Source organism: Notothenia rossii (assembly GCF_949606895.1).
Source record: "Notothenia rossii genome assembly, chromosome: 1".
NCBI lineage: Eukaryota > Metazoa > Chordata > Actinopteri > Perciformes > Nototheniidae > Notothenia > Notothenia rossii.
In genome coordinates this window covers 84,686,962-84,713,044 of record NC_136912.1, presented here as the reverse complement: position 1 = coordinate 84,713,044, position 26,083 = coordinate 84,686,962, and the positions used below count along the sequence as shown (strand labels likewise).

The following is a 26,083-nucleotide window of genomic DNA, read 5'->3' as shown; positions in this document are numbered from 1 at the left end:
AACATAGGCTCTGTCTGACAGGGCTGCGTGTCTGTAGTCCTTCATGATGCTTATATTTGGCCGCCAGTACACCTTCTGAACACAAATGACCTACTTGGCACCGGTATGAGGCCCCTGACCGACTTTCTTCTCCTCTGGGACAGGAGGCCAGCAGCAGTGGAGGTGGCTCCTGCCAACCGCTGCTGCTAGCCCCTCAAACATTCCTGTCTGTGGGCCGTCGGAGGGAAAAAGCAAAACAAAGACCATTTTGTGCCGCTGTGCCTGTGGATGTGTCCTTTAAGAGGAAACACAGCTTGCTGCCTCCAGTCGAGGGTTTGAGTGGTACCGCTGTGCCTCAGTGTGGTGGGCCCTGTTGACAAGCTTGTTGTGGGTTTTAATACTTAAAGGCCAAGTGACCATGACATTATTAAAACCATCCATGGTCGATCTCACATCCTAGTCACGAGGAAACCTCTATGCCTATTTCTCTACCTTTGAATCTGTAACAAAAATCCTTTATTTGTTCTTCAATGTTACAGCAAAGGTGACAACATATATAAAAACTGGCAAACACAATATTTGATATATAGGCTGTGTTCGAAATTGCTATATATATATTTAATAATTTCTATTTGCCTTCATATAATACAGAAACATATCAAATTGAGTGAAAGAGGGATTGTTTTTTTACTATCCTTGCACAAATGACATTATGATCAATATTGTCTTGTGATGCAGAATGTACATTTTGATTGATTATACTTTAGTCGGCTGGTAATGGCATGTTTCATTTTTTATTTAGTAGGTGTTATGCAGAAGATTTAAATTGAATTTGCAGTATGTGGTTTTAAACACTATCATATTCATGTTCTTTGTAGATGCTGCCTGGATGTGCACGCCTAGATTCTGCTTCAGACAGGATGTGAGACTGAGTCATTTATTCATTCATGTGTTTTTGTGGATTTGTGTGAACTCCGCCTACTGGCTGTTAAACATCTGAATACTATTATCCTCGAAACCTCGATATTTCCCACACTTGGGGCTCTGAATATAATTATCATAGATATTTCACTTAGGGCAGGATTTGACCTTCACCTGTGTACCAAGTATGTTTTGCAAGAGGCTGTATTGATGTCTAATGTTCCAGTGATTTTAAATTGTAAACGGCCGACTGAAGTTACTTGTCTTTCTAGGAATGTTTGTTCAACCCTGGGATCTTTTAGAGGTTCACTAATCCCCTACTCTCGGGTTTCAGGGTATGACGTAGAAGAAAACTAATGAAGAAACTCAAGGGTTTCTATGACACCAATTTAGCTAACCATGTGATACAAGCCCTACCAGACAGCTTCAGCATAATAGAAAAGCTTGGTATAACAGCACAGTGTTTCCCCTATATACAAATAGCGGCGGCGCAGCTATTTTTGCTAAATCTTGAGACATTGCCACTGTAGGTACTGGCAGGGCCGATTTTTGACATAGTAAGTAAGTGATGAAAGTTGGGGATGTTGGGCTTATCAGGCGCCCGCAGCTCACAGCCAAAGTGCGAGCGTGGGAGCGAGAGAGCGAGCGAGGGAGGGAGAGAGAGAGAGGGCGCACCGGTACCGGCGCTGTTGTTATTAGAATCTGGTGCTAGCTGCGCTAACGGATATAAGAAGTAGATGTTTCTACAACCATGGTGGAGCTCTCCTGTCAGACTGAGGCTCAGTGAGGTAAAGGACTCTTGAGTGTTTAGATAGTTAATTTTAGTCTAAGTTATCTCAGTGGGTCTCAAACAAATATGTGTTTACAAATTATGTAAACACACATTTCCAAGGCACTCCTTTATCATTATTAGGATAAATAAAAACAGGTTTGAAATCATTCCAATGTATACTATAGGACAGTAAACCAAAAATATCGTTTAAAGTTGGAGAGATACAAAAATATACATGAATAAATAAATGTTAAGGTAAAATAAGATATGAATGAACAACAAAAACAAAATAAGCTACATTTATTTGTTATTGGCTATGGTAGGTTATTGGTTATGTTCATATACTTATTTGATTATTAAAATCTAAACCGATCTTTTTCATATGGGTGTTTTTAGAGTTGTACCCCCTAGATCAGGTTTCTAGTAAGTGTGTGCTCAAAGTGCACCAGATTGAAGCATTTTACCTTAACATGTTCAAAAAAATCTTCCCGGGGGGGCATACCCCCAGACCCCCCTAGAGGATGTGACTTCCACCGCCCATTTAAAACATGTTCATAAAATACTGAATACATTTGAAGCCATTTTGACGTATATGACCTTTGTCAATAAGTTTCTGTTTTTGTAGTGTATTTGTCTTTTGTAGAGATTTTTCATTTATTCTTTATATATAAAATGTCGCCTAGGGCAGCAAATTGTCTAGAACCGGCCCTGGTACTAGGCCTCAAGAGCCTTTCTTGTGCTGGCAGACTCATAGAAACAAATTGGCGGGGCGCACTTCGCACGTCTACACACTAAAACATTCCACGCGCTCCGTGCGCACATTATGCTGGGCCCACGTGCCTTAGCACCGCTGCTATGACTCCATCCTAGGGGAAACACTGCAGCATATTGGTTATAAGGGATGCATCCTGATGAATTTCAAAGAGCTGTTTGAGGCTTTATCCTGCATCTGTATTGTCAACTGCTGGTCCAGCCTTATGAAAAAGTAGTACCTTCCAACATTAAACAGGTTTTCTAATATGCAGTAATATTATCCTGTCCTGTGGTGTATGAGAATAGTTGTATACCTGCTGGTGGATATTAAATACTGGTCCTTTGGTAAACATTTGGATTATCATCACAGGGTACATTTTATGTCACCTTAATGAATGTCTGAGCCTATATACTGTATATATATATTTTTTTAGCACTGCTGTACTCTCTCTCAGTTAACAGTGTCTCTTAATTCAATACTAGAAACACTCCCTGAGAATCTGCTTCATAATACAATAACAATGGGAGGGATTGGTTGTGTCTATTTGATGCAGAAAGCAGGCCACTCCATCAGGAAATAAACATTACTGTTTACATGACGAGGATGCAGGCACCATTGTTTTACGGGCACAGACTTCAAACTTTAGTCTAATAGTTCTCAGTGTATGACGAAGGAAGTGCGATCTGTGGAGGAATTCAGCCAGGCTATTTTAGCTCCGCACGGTGAGGCTGGTTGCCATGGTGTTGCCCATTAACACTGTTGCTGTGCTGGCTTCTCTGCACCGGGTGTGGAGGGGTGCAGCCGGGTGCGTGATGAGCAGCGCCACAGATCCACTTCAGAGTGACTCATTTCCTCACAGCTCTGCTGCCCTACATCTCAGCATGTGATCAACAGACCTTCAACTATACTGTGTAAACAATAGGACAATTATTATTAAAAAGTGTTTTCAGTCTGTGATTTGATGTGTGTCAGGGTGAAAAACACTTGTGTCAGTTGTTTTCATTTGAATACGTCTGTGCTAGTCTATACGGTTGACATTTTGTACGGTTGACATTATGTTGAAAATTGGCTGTTTACATGTCTGGCGCTGTTTCCTTGACGCCCGTGCCCGCGACGCCTGTGCCCGCTGAGGCTCAGAGAACACCAGGACGCCTTTGTAAATAATGTGAATAAATAGGGAAATCTGATATGCAGACAGTGGGATGCCATACTGCCGTCTTTTGTGAAGGTGCTATCTGTGTAAAATGTGTGGCTTTAAAGGATTTGTGTTGCCAGGGAGCGCAGTGTTATTAGTGAGAGCAGGAAGGTGTTGCCTGTGGAGCTGTGATTAAGTTAGATTGGAGGAGGAGGAAGAAAGTAGGTCATTGGGCCAGCAGGTCAGTGAAGCGAGGATGACATCACAGTTATACAACCTCTGCTCACCCAGTTGTACAACTCACTCTGCTGCTGGTACACTAGTGTCAACATTTACCTTCCTCCTTGTATTTTGCCCTTTTCAGTCAGGACCATGGTTTCTTTTTATATTTTTTCCGTCTGTTTACCAGCTAGCTTGACTTTTCAAGATGCATAAATACTCTCTGGTTCAGAAGGTACATCTGTGTAGAGAAAAGTCTTTACTGAAACTCTCCACTCACTTTACTATGTTGCTGCAAAGGTCATCTCATATAAGTCACCGTCCTTTGAATTTGTGTGAAAAGAATCTCATGCAGTCCGAAGTAAAAATAACACTGCATAGCTGGAGGTCAATGGGCTGCAACAGAACCTACTCTTTCTGTCATTTTTTCCTTTGCGTGTTTTAACCATAGACAACATGAAGGTGTAAATACTTCCTTCATGTTAAAACACACGACTGCTTTCCTTGTTTTGTTGAACCTGACTGTAGGTTCATTTACTTTTTTTTTTTTTAAATAACAGTATACATGCTGACTGTGGTTTAATTCACACACTGATCCCTGGTCATATTTTATGAATGAAAATATGTATTCACATTAAAAAGTATTTCAGAGGCCAAATCATTCATTGACACATTGACCGATCTTTTTAAAACATATTATTTTGCTTCTCAAACTGAGACAATAAACTTGGGTGCTTTTAAATAATAATAAAAAAGGAAAATAAACAAAGCATTAACAATAAACACGAATAAAGACACAGTTCCACAGAGAAACGGAGTGTGTGTGGACTTCCTTGGTTTTGTATATTTAGGACCTTGAACAAGAATGTGTTCTAATGCCAGTTATATCAATAAGAGCAGGTGTGTTTTATGCTGTTTGGCTTAAACAGATACTTCGCTAAATAATGTATCTCCATATTTGTAAATATTAGTTATTATACATTAAGCATAAATCCCTAAAATAGCTAAAACTTACAATACAATTTCATTCGAAACATTGAGACTGAGAGGAGGGATTTTCTCACCGACACAAAAAGGCTAAAAACCCTCCCACAGGTTCTGGCTGTAACTGGTTTATGAAATAAATAGGTCAAATATTTTATGCTAGAGACCCAATGGGCCTTCTCATTTTAATCTGACAATCTATTGTAGGCCTACCTGCGCAATAACAAGAGTCAGGAGAGAGGAAGAACACATTTCTCTCAGAGATGTGCAGAATCTATGACTGTGATGTGGTTTTGTTTTCCTTTTGGCTGATTTAAAATAGGTGCTATTATGTATCTGCCTCATCAGCATCCAGGGTAATAAACAAGAGGCAATAGTTTAACTTTAAAAGCAATATGCACACCATGAGTAGTTGCATTGAGCCATCACATGAGGCTTCATTACTTTTCTTGCAGCGTCCTACACTGACCACTGCCTGTTGAAATGGGAGACAGTGATGGGAAAAAGTGGCTCTACTGCCCAACTGTACAGAATATAGCATGTATTTCCAAGATCTTATGGTAAAAAAACGATAAATAAACTGACTTCTAAACACAGTAAGACTAACATTTTACAAGCATTTTACGTTTCTATCCAAAATATGGGGGCTGTACCCATTAGTTGTTTTCTCAGCACTTTGGTGGAAGTGTCCTTATTCCTGCCCTGCTGTTGGTTTATATTATATGGAGACACAATGCTGCCCCCTATTTCTTTGGAGCATGTGGCTTGAAGGCACACATCCCATCTTTAAAAGAAAGTGCATTTTCATTTTGGTTTTAAATGTACTCAAACTGATTCATCACTTTATTTAACATGTTCCAATACCGCCTCCCAAATTAGACAGCTTCATATATGTGGCATGGTTATAATAATAATAATCACATTTGATCTGCCATACCCTGCAGTCTTTCATGGCTGGCCTGATGGACATTCATCTTGTTTTAGTATTTTGTTACTAACGTGTGTGTTTTTTTAACACTTTCTTATAGACTCGGATGTGCCATGAGCCAGTCTCACACCCAAAGCAGAAGAAAAACTCGGCCCATTGAAGACTTCTTTTCGGAGGTTTGCCCTCTGATTGAGGACGCTTTCAGTGACTCTCCTCCAAGATTCCCAGAGCTCCACCCCCCCCATCACCACAGTGTGTCCACCCACACCCTTCCTTCATCCAGCAGCAACTTCCTCATCCTCTTACAGGACTGGCTGTACTGTCAGTAAGGTGAGGTTCACTTTGACAATCTGACATTACTACTGTTTTCAATCACTGGGAAGAGAGGAAGCTGGTGCACGTTCTTACCGTCTGCTGTTTATTTTCCTTAAAGATTCTTTCACAAATGTCTACCTCACGGTTAAAAGACCCCTCTCCAACACTGCGACCCTGAACAGGATACAAAATGACCTCGAGCATTGACCGGTGAGTTATGAGTTACCTGCATTTGGCTTGGCTTTGTATTATTGTCTTTTTTCTCTGATCAACAGTACAGATTTTGAGATAAAATTATCTGTGATGTTACGTACTGTATGACGATTTAAGGCAATCGCCTATCAAAATTGCCATTGGTTGATTTCAATTCAAATATCGAGCAACATTAGATAGTCACTTTTTGGGATACTGTGTCCAATTTCCTGCTTTAACATGACAATTAGGATTAGGCTGGGGCTCTTAACCCAGTGTTTAAAATAGATGAATAGAGAAGGAGTATAAGAGGATCTTCTTCAACTGTTGGTGTATTTGCTCTGCAGGGATGACAGCAGTATCTTTGATGGGTTAATGGAAGAAGATGAAAAGGACAAAGCTAAACGGTACGATCCCTTTGGATTGTGTTCAGATCAAAAAAGCTTCATGTTACTTTTTAAATCATGAATCTTAAATCATAGAGTAATTATACATCAGATGGCCTTAGTTCCTAATATGGTTGTTGTAGTTGGGGTTTATTTGCACAATATAAATACAGTTGGGGTATTTTAGAGCACTCGCGACAAGGTAGCATTGCTAATGTAGCTCTGACCAATGCCCAAACTACTATAATACATAAAGACAAAACTTCTTCTTACTCTTTTTCATCAAAGTCTGTTTATTGTGTTCACAGTTTAAAACAAGTCTATCACAAGATACACATGTACCAGACACACAGAGCTTCATGTGATACATTTCAGACATGCATAAAAGGGCAATAAATACAAATACAAAAACGTACCAAGATATTGGTTACATTGTCATTCGGTCCAGCTTCAATATCCTACACAAAGGTTACAAAAAGCTGCTTAAAATGACTAAATAAACCCTCTGACCGTATACCTAATCCTCCCCAGTTTAAGATGGTACACAACATTTAAAGTGTGTTCTTATTCTTATTCTACCCACAGTGTGTCCCGTAACAAGTCTGAGAAGAAACGCAGAGATCAGTTTAATGTCCTCATCAAAGAGCTGGGCACCATGTTGCCGGGCAACACCCGCAAGATGGACAAGTCCACTATTTTGCAAAATAGCATCGACTTTCTGCACAAACATAAGGGTATGCAGCCGGTGTGTGATCAAGATTCAGAGTTGTGGATCACACCCTTCAGCTGAACCTGTTTAATGTCTTATGTCCACCAGAGATCGCAGCTCAGTCAGAGTCAACAGAGATCCGACAGGACTGGAAGCCTCCTTTCCTCAGTAATGAAGAGTTCACTCAGCTGATGTTGGAGGTGAGCTAAAAAAGTATATGACTGGGCGATATGGCCAACATCCTTTATCCCAATATTGGTAATTCAATATATATATCAGGATATAGCATGTTTTCTGGTAATTAAATATTGTTTCTTTATTGGAAAATCCGATGGTAAAACCTATTTTTGTATAATCCTTTGTTATTTAAATACTTTTTATTTGATTTACAACTTTACTGCAAAATGAAGTGAAATAAAATGATAGATGAAAATAAATATATATTTCAATCTATCCCCTGACTATGTTTACATGCATGGAGTCCAGTTTTAAGAGCCACAATCTTCAAATAATTTTCACTTCAGATTTTCTGAGAAATTTGAGTAAATATGTTGAAGACATTGTTGGGTATTGCGACATCTCTGTAGATATGATTTCATCATGGTATCATTCCCTTTGTAAAATCCTAAATGATCATTTGTCATTATTGCCCATCTTTAACTAAACGTGGAATGCTGTAGTCTTTGCATTTCCTTTTTTCTAATCCAAGAGTACATTTTGTTTCTGTCAGGCGTTGGATGGATTTTTTCTTGCCATTATGACTGATGGAAATATCATCTACGCCTCTGAGAGTGTGACGTCCCTACTTGAACATTTGCCTGTGAGTATAACGTAAATAAATAATAACGTAGACTCAGTATCACATTTTCATAATATTTATAACAAAGCCAACATGTGTAAAGCAACTCCTGCTCAAAGATGTATTTGTGATATTTGACATGTGTTACAGTCGGATCTTGTGGACCAGAACCTTCTGAACTTCCTGCCCATGGGGGAGCATTCAGACGTGTACAAGGCTCTGTCCTCTCATATCATGGAGGGAGAGGCGCTGACGCCTGAATATCTGAAAAGTAAGTAGAATATTTGACTTGCATTGTGAAATATACATTTGTATTATTCAACTATTATATAATTGTAATGTATATGTTGTCATCCCAAGTGTCAATTATTTCCTTTCATTCTTTCTGTTTAATACTGGGATGTTTTTTTCCAGCTAACAATCAGCTGGAGTTCTGTTGCCACATGCTCCGAGGGACAATAGACCCCAAAGAGCCCCCTGTGTACGAATATGTCAAGTTCATCGGAAACTTTAAGTCCCTGAATAATGGTAGGTTACATTCCAATTGTTTTCTGAGCTCTGGGCTGTGTTTCCTAGTCGTAAAGTTTCTGTTATTTTATTTGTCCCCAGTGCCTAACTGTGACAGAAACGGTTTTGAAGGAGTGATCCAGAGATCGCTTCACTCTGCTTATGAAGACGGAGTGTGTCTGATAGCAACCGTGAGGCTGGCCAAACCACAGTTTATCAAGGTAATAATCATAAGCCGTTATCTCACTTCACACTTCTCCTTTCATCGGTTAAAACACATTCAGTTTCACACTTCAGGGTTTGAATTGATTAATGAATGTAATTAGAAAAGAAACCAACGGCAATGCTTGCCCAGTCACTCCATGCAAACACATTTGGGCTCCTGTAAACCATTAAAGGCAGTCCCCTGTTGAAAACACTGTATCTTTTGGTCTCTTTCCCATTGTGTTAAATCTTTTGTTCAACTGAGTTAAAGGTCCCATGTCATGGCCATTTCCACTGATCATAATTCCATTGTTGAGGTCTACTAGAATAGATTTATATTGTGCAATTTCCCAAACTCACATTGGTTTCTCATACAGCATCTCTGTAAACTACGTGTATTCACTGAATTTCACTCTCTGCCTTTAACGGCTCGTTGTAGTTCCAGTAGCTCCAGCCCCCACCCTCCCTGTGAGCACAGTGTGCTCTGATTGGTCGAGACGTTGTGAATCGCGCTGAGCTCTGTGGAGGTGTTGTTTCCTTGTTTAGCGATACACAGCGAAACACAGCCAAACTCATCCTGAGCACACACAAAGTCACAGCCGAAGTAAAAACAATAAGTGTTGCTTGATATTGAGTAAGAAAAAGGTTGATAAACGCTGTGAGAATGGGTCTGCAGAGAGAATTTCGCCGCAATCCCAACTGTCTGTTATCAGCCTGCAGCCAGGAAGGAGAAATCAGCAGAGCTGCTTGCACTGAGTGTGTGTGAGGAAGTCCGTGGATTGGTCAATTTGGACCAATCAGCAGGGGCTTAACGCAACAGCTCCGCGGACGTAACGTAACGGCTCCACGGATTGGTCCATTTGGTTCCGGGTAACGCATGACATCATGAGTTACCCGGAAGAATCGAATGGACAATGACGTATCACCAACGAGGCGTTTTGGGGAGGTATTTTCTGTGTTAGAGTTTTACTCGCTACAGGGTGTACTTTGAGGGTTTGTGACTCTGCAGACCGTTTACATGCATAAAAACCTTCATAACACACAAGGGGACGGGTAATAACCGGAAAAGCATGACATGGGACCTTTAAAGAGCTGCTCTTGATTTGCGGTTTATTGGTCCGAAATTAAGTGGCATTGAGTTTGGAATAAAGATTAAACAATACCCCAAAGTATTATGGAATGAAGGTTCTGGCACTGAAATCATGACAGTGGTTCCTGTATGAAAGACATCATGGAAATGTATTTAAACTTGTGATGCTTAGTAATTCTGGTTAACAATGAACACAGCACTTTAGGAGAATGTGAATGCTTATATCCTTAGACTGACATTATTTCCTGCATGTGCATCTTAGAATGTAAGTATTCATCTCATGTATTTTTAGATACATGTTAATAATGTTAAATCCCCCCTTTCCCTCACAGGAGATGTGCACTGTAGAGGAGCCAAATGAGGAATTCACCTCCAGACATAGTTTGGAGTGGAAATTTCTCTTCTTGGACCACAGGTACAGATATCAAACGGTATCTTTGTTCCAGTTTGTTTTTCCCTGTGTTTTGCTGTTGGAAAAAACCTAACACAGGTCTGTGATAAAGTCAATGAGTGATTCCAAAGCTTATTATTGCCGCTGCTTTTAATTGAGATGCTCATACTCACACTACAGTATGCTTTTTAGTCATGTATTCCGTACCTGCTGTGTTTATTTATTTATTTTATTTCATTATCTTTTTTTATGCCTGTTTTTAAATGCCATTTAATTATGTATTTGTTCTTAAATGTCTTTTGTTTTTATTTTGTAAAGCACTTTGAATCGCCACGTGCTGAAAAGTGCTATATAAATAAAATTGCCTTGCCTTGCCTTATATTAAATGCATATGCTGTAGTGAAATGTCAATGAAGCCACTTCACAATCTTCAAAGCAATGTAAATTCTCCGTGTTGAGATTGTGTCCTTTGTAGTTTAGCACTTCCAGCACTTCCAATATCATTTCTATCCCCATATCATTTGAATTCAAATTGATTATTTTTCTGCTCCATTTTTTAATTAGGCAAATATTCATTGCAACAACATTGTCTGTGTTTCTCCAGAGCTCCACCCATCATAGGTTACCTCCCATTTGAGGTGCTGGGTACATCAGGATATGACTACTACCATGTAGATGACCTGGAGACACTGGCCAAATGCCACGAACACTGTGAGTGCATCTTTCTCAGGCATCACTTAAATATCAACTTCTTTTGAGCTTTTAATCAAGCTACCTTTCCTTGTGTTTTTCTAGTAATGCAATATGGCAAAGGAAAGTCCTGCTACTACAGATTCCTCACCAAAGGGCAGCAGTGGATTTGGCTTCAGACTCACTACTACATCACCTACCACCAGTGGAACTCCAGACCAGAGTTTATTGTCTGCACACACACTGTTGTAAGGTACATCAAAGATTTACCCGGAGATTTCTAAATTTCTAAAAGGGAAAAAAATAGAAAAACGCATAATCTTTATACCACGTTCACTGCCTTCTTCTACAGTTACGCTGAAGTAAGAGCAGAACAGCGCAGAGAGCTTGGAATCGAAGAAATACAACCTGAGATCACAGCAGACAAGGTGAGACTTGATTGATTACTTGATTTTTGGATCAGTAATCTGTGAAATGGAGACCCAGATCTGACTTTCCCCCTCGCCTCACAGCAGTCCCAGGACTCAGAGTCTGAGTCCTAGCTCAACACCACCAGCCTGAAGGAGGCTCTGGATCGCTTCAACCACAGCCGGTCACCTTCGGCCTCGTCTCACAGCTCACACAAATCCTCGCACACCGCTGTGTCTGACCCAGCCTGTAAGCACACACAACTATCTCTGTGACTGAAACTAGTTTATACCAGGTGGCCTTCTCGTTTTTTAAACCTGAGAATCCCGTTTATGTTTCCCTCTCAGCGTCGCAGGTGAAGCTTCAGGGAGACAGGAGTACACCAGGGCGCCAGTCTGTCTGTGCTGTGGAGATGACGTCAGTGCAAAGATCATCCATCAGCAGTCAGGTCAGTGAAGGACAAAGTCTTGTGTAAAAGGGCTTTAATTAGTGGACATTTACGGTACGTCCACATGGCAGCGTTGCGTTGAAGCTTGCCGGTGGGCGTGTCTGGTGCGCGACGAATCACAGGAATCTCCCGCCCCGGACACACAAACACGCGGTTTGATTGGCTAATGCTTGTACTGGCATATGATTCGATTGGCTGGCGCTTCGGTCGACGCTTGAAAAGTTGAGCTTTTCTCAACTTTCGAACCGAGCAACGAAGGCAAAGCGACGGAACCACAATGCAGTTCGGCAAAGATTGACGTCACCCCATTCAAAGTGAATGGGAAGCGTCTCCGTTGAAGCATGCGACGCTGCCGTGTGGACGTACCGTTAGGGAGAGATCAAATGCTTTGTTTTGAAATGATCTTCATCCAATTTTTTTTCTGGTGTTTAATGTTATGTTGTATGTTATTTCAGCAGTCAATGAGCTCCCAGACTACAGGACAGAACATGGCAACATCCGTGGTTTCACAACAACAGCAACAACAGCAACAACCTCAACAGCAACAAGTTCAGATCAGTGGGCAGGTAAGATAACTATCTCAATTGTTTCAATGCTTAATTCACAACTATTCTTCTGTGCCAGTCAGACAGCTTTTCCGGCACCTTTTTATGGTATGCTTTGGTTTGATTCAAGAAAAAACTGGAGGAAAAAGTCAAGTGGAGTTGTGCTTTGGGCTTCTCCGATAAATAGGGCTGTGTATCAATGAAATGAATTCATTAACCAATTCTGATTATAAATTAATTTCGTAAAAGATATTTAATTTATGAACATTTCTAGTGCTCTGTCTCTAACATGTATTTGCAACCTAAATGTGATTTTAAAATGTTTTTTAAACCAAAGGTATAATGGATTTGGATCAGTAATCTGTGACAATGATTTGTAAGTGCCATTTTGGTGCCTTTGAATCACTGTTTACAATTGCTCCTCTTATGCTATGCTAGATACACGCATTGAAATCACCTCAGCCGTTACCATTTAACCTCCCTCTGTGTCCCGTGTCATTGTTCCTCAGCAGGCCATGGTGCAGTTCTCCAGCCAGCTCGAGGTCATGCATAGCCTGAAGGGGCAGCTTGAGCAGAGGACCAGGCTGATCGAGGCCAACATTCAGCGGCAGCAGGACGAGCTGCGGCAGATCCAGGACGAGCTGCAGAGAGTGCAGGGCCAGAGCCTGCAGGTGAGACTGGGGAGAAGTGTTGTTGCTTTGCTGTTTTTTTGTAGTTTAAAAAAAAATGTATTTTTGGTTTGGGTGGAGGATTTTGCTGTTGTAGTAAGAATCGTTTCTGCATGTCTCAGATGTTCTTGCCGAAAGGAGCTGGCGGACTGAGTCTCAGCTCTGTTCAGATGGCCCAGGGGAGCACTGTGCAGCAGGGCGGGACCCTCAGCATGCAGGGCCAGGTGGTCTCTGCAGGACTTCTACAGAGCAGCATTCAAACCCAACATGCTGTCCAGCCCCAGCAACAAATGCTGCTGCGGGAACAGAGCTCAGCACTCTCACAGGTCTGACAAACTAAACAGTTTTCCCTGTGCTATCCAATAAAAACATCCAACACATCTTCATCTTGTTCTGTGTATTTCAATCTCAACGCTCGTCTCTCATTTTGCAGCCTCAACAAAATCCACTGCCTGCGTCTCTCTACAACACAATGATGATCCCTCAGCAGAGCCCAGCCAACATGCTCCAGATTGCCACCAGCCTGGCTCAGAACACTGGACACAACACTCCTGCTGTGGCCACATTTGCACAGGACCGTTCAGCTCAAATTAGGTTTGTACCCTCATTTAAAAACTGGTCCCATTGCTGTCATGATTACATTTCATATCATCACACAAAGTGAGCTCGTTATTAAGCACTGTAAGATCATTGATTGCACTGCCACTCTGCCTACCTCTTTAATTGTGTCTCTACAATTTAGTTTAGGGCTGAATGGAATAGTTTGAAGCTTCATTCATAACAGTGAAACATCAACATTTGAACTCGACATTCCACAGCTGTATTTCTTTTTTTGCATGTCTATTTATTCTGTCCAAACCACAAATTGCATAGTTGCAGATAAATATTTGGCTAAACTAATATTATTAGTATCGTACTGCCAAGTAGACTTGGATTTCAATGGTGTCTGTGCATAGTTCAAACTTCTGTAATCCAAACATTTCCAATAACTCGTCCAAGAAGGCTCCTGACACCATTCCCATGTGATTCACTGACCCTAACCAGCCTTTTGCCCACTTCCTGTCTCCCACAGGTTTCCTGCCAGTCCTCAGCTGCTCACCAAGCTAATGGCAGGGCAGATGGCATGTGGGGCCGTCATGGTCCCCACAACCATGTTTATGGGCCAAGTGGTGACTGCCTTCGCTCCGCAGCAGGGCCAGACCCAGACCATCAGCATTTCCCAGCAGCCACCACAGCAGCAGCATCATCAACAGCAGCAGCAGCAGCATCATCAGCAGGAGCAGCAGGTACAGCAGCAGTCTCAGGTCACAGCCATGCAGCTAGGGCAGGCTCCACTGCAGCAGACTCAGTTCCTTCAGGTAACGCTCGGGGGGAAATTAACATGAACTAACTTTGCACATCAGAAAATGCCATAATTACAAATGTCACTTAAATAAAGAGGTTCATTTCCATCCAATCAACTCGCTAATCACATTTTTCCACACAAGGCTTCTCGGCTTCTTCATGGAAACCAGTCCACCCAGTTGATCCTGCAGGCGGCCTTCCCTCTGCAGCAGCAGGGTGCCTTCACTGCCCCACCCCAACAACAGCAGCAACAGTTACAACAACAACAACAACAACAACAACAACAACAGCATCATCATCAACAGAAGCAGCTACAGCAGCATAAACAGCATCATCATCATCATCATCAGCAGCAGCTGGCCCCTCACCGGGCCGACAGTCTGTCTGACCGCTCCTCTTCGCAGCAACAGTAGCTGGGGGGAGCCAATCAGAAGTGGACTGAGCCAAACCCAAGTGTGGGTGTCATTGTGACGGGTGTATTTGTGACAGGGGTCTACAGAGAAGTCCTGCTAAGAGCACTAAGACCACGCCTCAGGCTGAGAAGTGATGGGATGGGCAGCGGTGGCTCCCCCCCCCTCCCAGAGATCTGTTGCTGTTTGCACTGAACACCTGAGCACTGAGAGCTGCAGAGAACCAGGTCTGGGACAAGGGCCTTTCTCAAAGAAAACAGGGAGCCACAGACCTTATAATGGACTCCCCCTCACACCCTCCCCTGGCCCTCTGTGTGTGTGTGTGTGTGTGTGTGTGTGTGTGTGTGTGTGTGTGTGTGTGTGTGTGTGTGTGTGTGTGTGTGTGTGTGTGTGTGTGTGTGTGTGTGTGTGTGTGTGTGTGTGTGTGTGTGTGTGTGTGTGTGTGTGTGTGTGTGTGTGTGTGTGTGTGTGTGTGTGTGTGTGTGTGTGTGTGTGTGTGTTCGTGTTCCAGTCACACTCACAGGATTGAGTTATGCAGAGCTCTCTGGTTCATTGAGGTGATGCAGAGAATCTTCTGTCGAGCTTCAAGTACATCCTTGTTTTGGATGTTTTCTCTTTTTCTTGTTGAATATAATTATGTCAGAAAATATTTTTGAAAATGTGGTGTACATTGGACTTTAACTGTACAGAACACCAGGTGTAATATATGATGTAAATATAATGAAAAAGAAGGAACTAATATTTTATATGATGCATGAAATGAAATGTGTAGTTATTTTGAAGCTTTTATTCTAGTGCTCGAAGAAAAAGAGATCTTAAAGTGGCTGATATTCTCACAGACCCCTATCTCCTAGGGGAGATGTTTGTGTGTCAACAGTCAACACTGCCGATGCTGCTTGTTGTGTCAGTTTGTTTAATCCTTGAACCGTATTTTCACAGATTTCATAATAGAGGATATTTTAAGTATTTAAAAAAAAAAGCTTTTTAAGATGTGCTTCAAGTCTGCATACTAAAAAATAAATACAACTTAAATAGTGTGAATTGACTTAAACCTACCAAGGTTAAGTTAAATGTTAGCAAACAATAATGCTGAACAACACAACACTTATTTTCTTATGTATTCATGTTTAGCACTTCCGCTGAGAACCCTCCTTTTCAGAGTTATATATGATGTACGTATGGATTTATTCAACATCTAGATATTTACCCCTTCAAATATATTTGAAATGTGAAAGTCAGACCTGGTAACCTGAGGCTGACATTCTCACACTAAGCTTGAGTGAAATGATTTGTGTTAGCATGGCTCTGATCAAACAGTGTTGTAATTGGCAGTCTGATCATCCATCCAGTCTTAAGCCCCTTATCTGGGTCAGCAGAGTGGGGAGAGCAGCCCAGACTCCCAGGCTCCCTCCTGCACCTTTTTCCGTCCTGTGGGAACTGCAGGAATCACAAACCCCTTAACTAGCTCTAGTGAGGCAGCAGCTCAAAGGTCCCCTCATATCTGTGAACTCCTCGCACTCTCAGGAAGAGAGAGAACCGTCACCAACCTCTTTTCTGCAGCCTGAGTGCTGTAGCTTCAAACCAGCTTTAAGTGGTTGGAATTAAATCTGCCTTGCTTTTATGTTCCCAGTCAGGCTTTGATTTGAGAAAGCAGATTCAATTCCAGCTAATTCTCTACATGTTGACTCAACCTAAAACCGCAATCACTGTTTAAATTGGCTACATGGCTGCAGTGGAAGCCAGCTGTGAACCCAACACTGCCATATTAAGTTAATACAGTGAACTTTTTTAGCAAACAGCTGCCTGTTTACGCATCAAGCATAAGAGGAGAAACTTTGTTTGGAGTTGTGTAGGTGGATTTTTCTTTCCTACTTTATTGTGTACCATTTCAAAATGCTGACCAGCATGTAAGCAGGTCGGCCTGGCAGCCTCCTCACCATCTGACCGAGTCCACCGTCAGATGGCTGAGAGCAATTAATGGTCGCTGGTCCGGTGAAATATAGAGTCGTTGTTGGACCTTTGGCCCAAGTTGTCTGGTGATGCCATGTGTGCTTACATAGCATGAGTGTCATGAAGTTTGAATTTGGTGTTCATAATGATTACACCATGGAAGAAGTCCAATAACTTGAGTTCATCATGTAACAGCTGGTGTTTCTACTGCCCTGAAGTCCCGCTCATTTAGTTTGAACATGTGGGGAAAAAAATACATATATATTAACCTAAATTATGACCTTGCAATTATTATGTTTTAGTTTGACTCCAAGTTGTCATCTGTTTCAAGTTAGCCAATGGGTTTCACATTATTAGATTGTTGCTATCTGTAAATTGTGTATTTCAAGTTTTAATCACTCATGTCCAAGTACATTTGGCTTGCATTATTTATGTAATTTTCTTCTTTTTTTTAAAGAGGCTTTCATGTTTTTTGGTTAAAGTTGTTTCATATCTAGCTGTATTTAATGATGCAAGCCCATGTTTAGTGTGTAGCTGATCTAGACTACATTATAGTCACCAACATTCTATATCATGTCAATATTGCATCCTCATTCCATACACTGACACACACTTTTTCAAAATGTATTTTAAAAACTGTATTATACAAAAGAAATATTGCTATGGGGAATTTGAGTTTGAGGGAGGATATGATTATTGTCCTCTGCTTATGGCAGACGCAAACTAAACTATTTAGGCGAGAGAACCATGACATTTAAAAAACCTTAGCCATGGAAAAATGAAAGGCCCTCCTTTCAGAAACAAAGAAATAATTCATAACCTTCCCCCCTTTTCTGAACCTACCTCCCACTAATAACTCCCAAACAGTCCCTAACCTGCTTTCTCCACTGTGTTGTTTCTGTGCATATACAGTAGCTAGAGTATAGGTCAACCTTTACACTCCTCTTTTTAAAATCCATTTGTGGTCCTGTAACACACCAATATATAAAAAAGACACACAACAGTTCTCCACATGTAGAGGGAACCTCCATGTGCAAACAGCCCTCTGGAGCGTGGTATATGTGGGGCGCTACACCTACAAGAATGTAAGTATTTAGCATGAGACGTGTGGCTGTGAGAGACTTTGCACAATGACAAGACTTGCAGTAAATGAAGAGATCCAAGTTATTTTTCTATTACCGGGATAAACCTCATTGAGCTTGCATTAGACTCATGACATTAAAGAAGGTAACGGCACAGCTTTCAAATGTGCGAGCATGAAGGATCTGAACGAACTGTGACATTAACACAAAGACTGTTAAGCTCCTTTCCCCCCAGAAAGGGCTGGTTACTAGAGAGATGATGGTTATGCAAAGACTTTGTTTCCAGCCTATCAAGTTGATTTCCTTGATGCAGGGAATTGAAATTGGCCCAAGCTTTTTAAAAGAGAACACTAGTTGTTTTTTGTTGGTAATTTCCAAGCTAGAAAACACAGGTGGGAAACATTTTTTGTTATCTGAAGAGAGGGGATCCCTAAATGAAATTGTGGTAAATGTTGTTTGAATGTCTATAGGTGTCCCCCCTCCGTTCATATTTGTGTGGCGTTATTGTGTGGCTCATGAAATGTACTGCTGCAGTATACACACGACTAAGACACATCTAAAACACTGAATAGTAGATCATCCAGGTCACACCTGTTATCAGCGCAGGTGTTGGACTGCTTTCAGGTGTGACCTAAGAATCAACATGCAGAATTTCAGCCCTGCTAGAATGGCTAGCTAGCATTTGAAATGTTTGGTCTTGCACCATATTAATGGATGTGCGGTCTGAAAACCAAACTTATTTTTCCATCATTACAAGGAGAGACGTTCAGTAACCATACCTAGTTATACTAAACTGTTCAGTTATATGCTCATGCTCAGATGGAATATAAACGCTGCACTTTTTATATCCACTACTGCCACCTGCTGGTCACTTTTAGGCTGCAGTTTAAAGCTCTTCAACGGGAAATGAACTACTCAGAAAGGATCTGAAATATGACCACATTTTCAATTAACATTCCTTCACTGCTTGTAATTCATGAATTATTGCTAACAGTATACACGTGTGCATTTATTTCATGAGCCAAACCAATCATAAATGAAAATAAATGTGTAAGGCAAAATCATCTATTGTTTGCTCCCCATTCAATTTGAGAATAAAACAGTAATGAAGTCTGTTGATTTGTTTTTTACTTGTGTTTCTAGGTTTGTCCACTTAGCTCAAAACAAAAAACACACGACTGGATATGAAATCAGACAACACATGAAACATTTTTATTGAGCAATTTAGATGTATAGGCATTACAACCAACCTGTATCACAAACAGAAGTATTTCACAGCTGGGCACAGCCTGTCAAATATTGACAATGCAGCTTTAGCCTTTTTACCTTAAAAAAATATGTCCATTCCTTGTTTATAGTTACCTCTCCCACCCTTTCTGCTGCTACAGTACATGAAGCTAAATAAATAGATACCACTTTAAATAAAAAGGTGAAACGTCGCTGCCATGTTCAGGTGTTGCTGTAGCTACAACACAGCTGCTTATGGCTAAAGGAGTGACTTATAATGGACGTTTTTAGTTGGATACATGATGGTTTCTGTCATTCATTCTGTAACTGATTTGATCGTTTATTTAGTGATTCGGGGCAGCAACGATAGAGGCAGCGAGGTTCGTATTTAATGGCTATAATCACGGAGGAAGCGTGAACGTGTGTGGGAGAGTGAGGCAAGTACTGGCCTTTCTTCAACCTGTTTTGTTCAATACCAGCACCTAAACTGAAAGCAGGAAATGTTGAAGTACCCCGATCAATATGTCCAACATGTGATTAGCATTTTGAAAATAAGCACATAAGCAATCTTAAGCTGTGATGTAACTCCAATCCAACATAGGTTAAGCCACACCTGGACACAGAGGTTTCTAGTGGTTCGTGTCTCTTTAAAAGACTGCTTTTATTTGAAACAGAAGATAAATTGAGGGACATTTTGGGATGAAGCCTTGAATAAAATCTCAAATCATATATCTCAAACACATTCTTTTAATTAATAATGTGCTGTTGGTTATGTTTGCAGTGTATTTTTAACACTGGGAAATTATATTATAATGTACTCCCGCTCATTATGCGGCAGATCAGATGTATCACTCAGAGAGGAAGATGGAACAACTCCTGTAAGAGTGAACTGGCAGCTCGTCCAGTTATTAATCTGTCACCTGACAGCACCTGGGCTCATGACGAATAAACATTAAACATTAAAAAAAAAACAGAGAAGAAGAGGCAAATATTTGTAAATGGACTCAGTGTCTAATTGACGGCTTAGCGTTGAGGGAAGTACTGCATGTCAGGCTCTGTCGGGGGGGGCGGTAATCAGTAACAATCCAGTCCTCCTTCGCTCACACACCTTGTGATGAGAGTACAGCTCTAACTGAGAGCTACAGTCAAATCCAATACTCTTAGCTAGCCTCTGAGCTTTGATGAGCTTTGTTCCCATCAAGACGTACAAGTCAGACTTTCAGAAAAAGATCCAGGGATTTATTTCCTAAGTTATCCAACTCCTGTACTTCATAAAAATAAAGCATTGCTTAGATAACAGCTCCAACATGGCTTTAATGTGCATTCACTGTTAGGAAAGTGTTAGTTAATGAAAACAAAAGGGAAGTCTTTACCCCCCAGAGTTACAGATTGTGGTGGAACAGAGGCTAGCTAGGAGATGAGGAAAGGACTGTCTGTTGGACACACACACAGAGTCAAAACTACAGTCTCTCTACAGCAACTTAACCAAATATTACACGTATGTACAGAGAAAAAACCTGAACGTCTCTCTTCAAATTAAAATCCAGCGTCTGGCTTGATGAACAGGGCCGAGAAGGCGAAGGCCAGAAAAACTATCCCACCGACGATTGTCACTATGGAAGCAAAACAAGAAACAAATCATTGAATTATGGGGTTAGGCTATAAAAAGGACAATTAACTGTGTGTAGATGGTTTTAGCAACACATTTAATTATAAGATAGGAATTATAAAAAAGAAGTCTTAATCCAAACAATAGGCAAAGCACACTCATTCTCTGCATTTTTCTCTATACATTACAATTTATCTGACTTAATATTAGATTTTTGAAATAGATCAACATATACTTTTTGTGCATCCATGCTGCTCCAAACTGTTTAAGGAATCTCCCAGCTGGTTGTGGTGCTCTCAAGGGTAATGATAAGCACTAATGTTTGAGCTGCTCTGGTCGCTCTGTTGCTGCGGTACACTGACCGGGTCAACTTACGCAAACAATAATGGATGGATAATAATTTGCCCCAGGGAACTGGGAGCATGGAAGCACAAGCAGTAGTGGCACAGTGTCATTAATGCTGAATCATGAAAACTAATAACCTTTTTAACTGACAAGGTGTAATACCCTTATTCACTCATGTGCAGTGGATAGCCAATGCTCATGCTAGTGCTAATGGGGATCCTAATAAAGACAAAGACAATACAATCTACAAATGTCAAATGAGATCCACTGTGTTTAAGCGTAACTTCGACATTTATAAAGAGCGTAGAGTACAATTTAATAACGGAACTTTTCAAAAGTCAAAGGCAAAGTCAACTTGATTGTCAATCTTTCAGTTTGTGTGTACAGACAGAAATACCATTTTCCACAATCCCGAATATAAAAATACAAATAAAATATGTATATCCTATATATATATATATACACAATCAACAGACACATTTATACATGTGCACACATTAGGATAAAAAAACACAACAATCAATATATACGACTACTTTCTTGTTTATTATTATTATTTTTTTTATTTGTATTGTTTTATTGTAAAACGCCTTGTCTTTTTATGCTGCTGCAACACAAAATGTCCCAAATTGGGATCAATAAGGTACCGTCTTATCTTATACAAAATAACAGTCACTTCAATATTTTTGGTATACTACTAATCTACATTAGTGCAAGATTGTCCATAGCAGCGTAAAAAATACAAAAAAGGGCTTTCTCACCTGTTCTGACAGATATTTTCTGAGCGATCATTCTCCCTCCTACCACAGCCAGTCCTGTACACATACAGTGTCCAAGTGTACCGCCCACGGCGACTCCAAATGGATCCTAGGATTTAAAAAACAAGTCTCTTTCACACTGACGCTTACGCAAATTATATATTGCCTTTCCTACATATTTGCAAATCAGCATATCAACAGAGAGGGGCGGTGCATACTGTGTGTGGTGTGGCTCAAAAATATAAAGAAATAACTTTTTTCACTGAGAGCCACATCCAGAAAAATATTCGAAGGGCTGGGCCACTCACTAGAGGTGAGGTTTATTGCATCATAAGTGAAGTTATAAGTTAGCTAAATCAATCAAATGTAAGTACATTATGCTTGATACAACAGCCTACATCAAAGCTTTCCATAGGGTTTCATTTATTTTGTTAGCAGCTCATTCCTTAAAAACGGAAGCCTTAGATTGCTTATCATAAGAGGAAATATGAAGGGTATATTTCAAGGTTGTAAATAAGTTATTGGGCTTTTTTCTTATCAACTTAGATTTGTTTGAACATATTTTCAACTTGAATCGACTGAAAGTGGGCTTATTAACACATGAACACTACTGTGTAATATATGTTTACAGATATATTTAAGAAGTACAATACAAGACAAGCTCAAGTTTCATTTGTGGGCCGCATTCCATTATACTTTTGAATTTGCTGAGGGCCGATTCAAAATGGCCAGCGAGCCACATTTGGACACCCCTGCTGTAAGATATACGATTTAAAAAAAAAAGGTATTGAAGACACATGCTTTTGTCTTAAAGTTAATGTAACCAACCTCCCGCGCAGCCAGAATAATGGTGGTCAGCTGCGAGCGGTCCCCCCACTCTGCCAGGAAGGTGAGGGTGAGGGCCTGGATGAAGATGGGTGAGATGATGCTGTGCCAGTTTCCCTGAGGCAGGGCCGTCCCAGTCCCAGCCTCCACATCGGCCGTCCCATTGATCAGCTTGGCCCGCTGGAGCTGCAACGACAACACAAAGCTGAAGCAAGAGCACCGTATTTACATATTGAAATATGAGAGTATTTTCTAATTGTATAATGTTTCACTCTTTTACACAGTATCTCCCACGAGACACAGGGATACATGTCATATCAGGAAAAGGGATTTCTCACAGTTTTAAACAGTGGCACTTTTTGCGGTACTATTTCAGGTAAGTACAATGTGTGGATGTTGCCTTCTATACTAGGTAGGAATACAAATAAAATAAAAAGTATTTATGAAAGATTTGTTGTTCAGCTCAAGAGATAAAAAGGCATATCTGTATGGAAAACTTAACCATTACCTATATATTAGATTAGATTTACTTTATTGATTTGTAAGAGTGTCTTTGTAAAGGCTTGTATGTATGTATACATTTCTTTTTTAATATTTGTATTCTCTGGGATGGGAAAACAGAATTTTGATCCCCCTGTCAAAAATAGAGGAATTGACAATAAAGTTGACTTGGAGGTATTTTTAGGTCTTAAAGGGGACCTATCATGCAAAATGCACTTTTTTATGTCTTTTATACAGAAATGTGTGTCCCCGGTGTGTCGGGGAACTCACGCAGTGTCAGAAAATAAAACCCTCTCTCTATTCCTCCAGGGTACAACGGAGCTGATCCAGATTTGAGTCCGATTTGACGTCATATCGGAAATGCAGACCCACAGCACTATCAGAAACGTTGCTATCAGAAACAATGCCAGACTGTTTTGGACGTAATATGGTTGGTGTTCACATTAGCATCGCTTACACTCAGAGCTAACCTCTACTGAAGAGAGCATGTGTGTGTGAAGAAGCAGGATATAAAAAAAGGAACTCACCTTGTGGTATAACCGGCAAGAGAGAAAGCCTTTGAGCTCCATACTGTTTCAGAAATAATCCATGATAATCCATGATATGGCTTTTAATCACGGCAGTATCTGCTGGTAGAATTTCCTGCGTAAGCTCTGCCCCTCTTTTTATCAATTTATTTTCTTTCTTTTTTAAAGCTCTATACCCAAAATCAGCAATTTTCAAGCAGGAAGTGAAATAGAGGGATACGAGGCATGGCTAGAATGGATGATCTGTTTGGTATTTTGAGCAAAACACTTCATAGACATTTTTTATATATCTGAGACCTATGCTATGGCCTAAAACTGGCATGATAGGTGACCTTTAAGCGAGCTTACACACGGCGTGCGTTGACGCTTGGCGTGTCTGAAGCTTGGGGAGTTAACGCGAGCAACTGGATATATAAACTCCCCAAACAGGCGAAAACCTACCAGTTTCACCCACTGTCTCTGCCACCTCCCTCCATGCCTGGCTCCTCCGGTTTGTATCCCGGTAGGTGAACAGGGACTGATCACATAACACCGGGTGATTCCCTACCGCTACGATGATTTTGTCCTCCATTTTTTGGCACATGAGGAAATGAACTGCGGTATGGCTCTCCCGGCATACACGCGGTTTGATTGGCTGGCGCTTGTACTGGCAGATTTGCATAAACGGGATTTGATTGGCTGACGCTTCCGTCGAAGCTTCAAAAGTAGAACATTGCTCTACTATTTAAGCTTTGCTCCCACAATGCAGTTCGGCAAAGCGTGACGTCACTCCATTCAAAGTGAATGGGCTTCAACGCACGCCGCAGTGTGTAAGCTCTGTAAGAGTAAAACCTTATCTCACCTCTTCATCCTTCCTCTTGATCTCCGCCTGCACCTCCTCCAGCTCCTCCTGGCCTTCATCTGGACTCATCTTCAGCCCCTCCCGCAGCATGCGTATACCGAAGATGGCGAACAGAGCGGTGGACACATAGTAAGTGTAGATTCTAGGGATGATGGTTGTGGCATAGCCAAATAGCACTGGGGGACAAAAATACAACAATTACTTAATTATTACTCAGCAAAAGAGAGAGGAATAACTCATTTTTAGTTGCATCCAAAAATAAATCATGCACTTTTACTGACCAGAAAGACAGGTCATCAGCCCCAAGGCCAGCATGGCACCTGCCAGCACGGTGAGACGGTTGTAACGCATGGCCATGATGGCTGCAATGAAAAAGGTCTTGTCTCCCAACTCAGAGACGATGATGACGGAGATAGAGGCCACAAAGGCATGGATGAAACCCAGGTTCCCGTTGTTGGAGCCATCTTCAGAAACTACTGGGCCTATTGGATGGGGACTTGTGGCTTTCTGCAAAGAAAAGCAGTACAGTTGTGTGAGTAAAACACACTGGGAGACAGCTAAATTGCACACAGTTTATTATAAAAGTCAAATGTGGATGTTTGTGGAAATATACAATTATAAATCGTCAAGTTGTTGCAGTTCTAGTCACTAAAAAGCCATTGTGACTTTGTGAAGCAACCGGCTCACACCCACGTTTGCATGTTACAACATGTTAACTGTCAGATACACTTCTGTTAAAAGGCTTAAGAAGCTCCCATGCTTCCGTTCAGATAAGGTCCACTATATAATACTATAACACTATATACACAGGAGCATGGGAGTTTGTTGAGCATATGACAATTAAGAATTTGAATCTTGAGTGAACATTGAACAATGGTAAACGTGACATCTGAAAAACGTAATATGTCATATTAATAGTTTTATCCTGATATGTTATTTCTTTATTTATCTTTTATCTTTGCTTACCTATTTTACTTTATTGTTTTTTTGTCTCTCTTCTGTTTGGTGTTCAACGATTTTGTTGATGGGCTTTCTATTATGATCAAACTATCTTATCTAACATGTTCTTTTCTTCCCATTATCTAAAATGGAAAGACTAAAGTTACCCATTTGAGAGAGACCCGGAACACAATGTGGCAGCAGGTATCTCAGTTAGCATGTGCTGGCTAGCTCGGGGAGCTAACAAGCAACGGCAGCACCCGGCGTCAAAAATTCGGTTTCCTACCAACAACAAATAAGGGTTTAATCGGTAATAATGGGGCAAAAACCTTTACCTCTTGTGGGGGTAGCTCTTGGACAGATTTGTGCTCTTCTGGAACGGCAGAAACTCCGACCGACAACAACAACACGGCGGCGGAGAGCAGAAACAAGACGGGCATCACATTTCTATCACCCCGTCGGTTTCCTCCGCCAACCATGAGAGGCATTATGGCGTCCAAAATACTAACCAGAGACAAGTTTATGCTTTATTTTGTTGTCCGTCGATCACTTAATATCATCGGCAACAAGCCTGGCTAACTTCATATTAACCACCTAGCTATACAATACGAGGAACTCTTCAGTAATACACGTCACGATCACAGAAAATATCTGTGATTCTTGCTACCGCGTTTAGGACCA

At 40.9% G+C, this 26,083-nt stretch overlaps 2 protein-coding genes across 2 annotated transcripts in view; one reads left to right on the top strand and one right to left on the bottom strand.

Moving 5' to 3' along the window:
- The window catches only part of clocka (clock circadian regulator a), a 26,368-nt gene extending 6,670 nt beyond the window's left edge, over window positions 1–19,698 (top strand). Inside the window, 22 exon segments of the mRNA XM_079693064.1 lie at window positions 5,793–6,022; window positions 6,126–6,217; window positions 6,547–6,606; window positions 7,171–7,319; window positions 7,403–7,494; window positions 8,025–8,114; window positions 8,244–8,364; window positions 8,508–8,621; window positions 8,703–8,821; window positions 10,227–10,309; window positions 10,890–10,996; window positions 11,081–11,228; window positions 11,328–11,403; window positions 11,488–11,514; window positions 11,518–11,632; window positions 11,731–11,831; window positions 12,290–12,397; window positions 12,889–13,047; window positions 13,167–13,370; window positions 13,478–13,638; window positions 14,117–14,402; window positions 14,532–19,698. Coding sequence (XP_079549190.1) covers window positions 6,198–6,217; window positions 6,547–6,606; window positions 7,171–7,319; window positions 7,403–7,494; window positions 8,025–8,114; window positions 8,244–8,364; window positions 8,508–8,621; window positions 8,703–8,821; window positions 10,227–10,309; window positions 10,890–10,996; window positions 11,081–11,228; window positions 11,328–11,403; window positions 11,488–11,514; window positions 11,518–11,632; window positions 11,731–11,831; window positions 12,290–12,397; window positions 12,889–13,047; window positions 13,167–13,370; window positions 13,478–13,638; window positions 14,117–14,402; window positions 14,532–14,801 — 2,610 coding nt within the window. The 5' untranslated portion in view covers window positions 5,793–6,022; window positions 6,126–6,197 and the 3' untranslated portion in view covers window positions 14,802–19,698.
- Window positions 19,016–26,083, bottom strand: tmem165 (transmembrane protein 165). The gene is made up of 6 exons (XM_079693077.1): window positions 25,738–26,083; window positions 24,745–24,970; window positions 24,464–24,639; window positions 22,598–22,780; window positions 21,773–21,878; window positions 19,016–20,670 (listed from the first exon to the last, which is right to left on the bottom strand). Exons 1-6 carry the CDS (start codon window positions 25,888–25,890, stop codon window positions 20,594–20,596), a joined length of 921 nt encoding a protein of 306 aa, XP_079549203.1. The 5' UTR covers window positions 25,891–26,083; the 3' UTR covers window positions 19,016–20,593.

What these genes read in the sequence shown, in the direction of transcription:
- tmem165 (XM_079693077.1), bottom strand. Translation starts at nt 25,890, where the DNA reads ATGCCTCTCATGGTTGGCGGAGGAAACCGACGGGGTGATAGAAATGTG. An exon ending in TCAAGAGGAAGGATGAAGAG is followed by an intron (nt 22,781 to 24,463) that starts GTGAGATAAGGT and finishes TTGTCGTTGCAG; the next exon opens with CTCCAGCGGGCCAAGCTGAT. An exon ending in TTATTCTGGCTGCGCGGGAG is followed by an intron (nt 21,879 to 22,597) that starts GTTGGTTACATT and finishes TTTAAATCCTAG; the next exon opens with GATCCATTTGGAGTCGCCGT.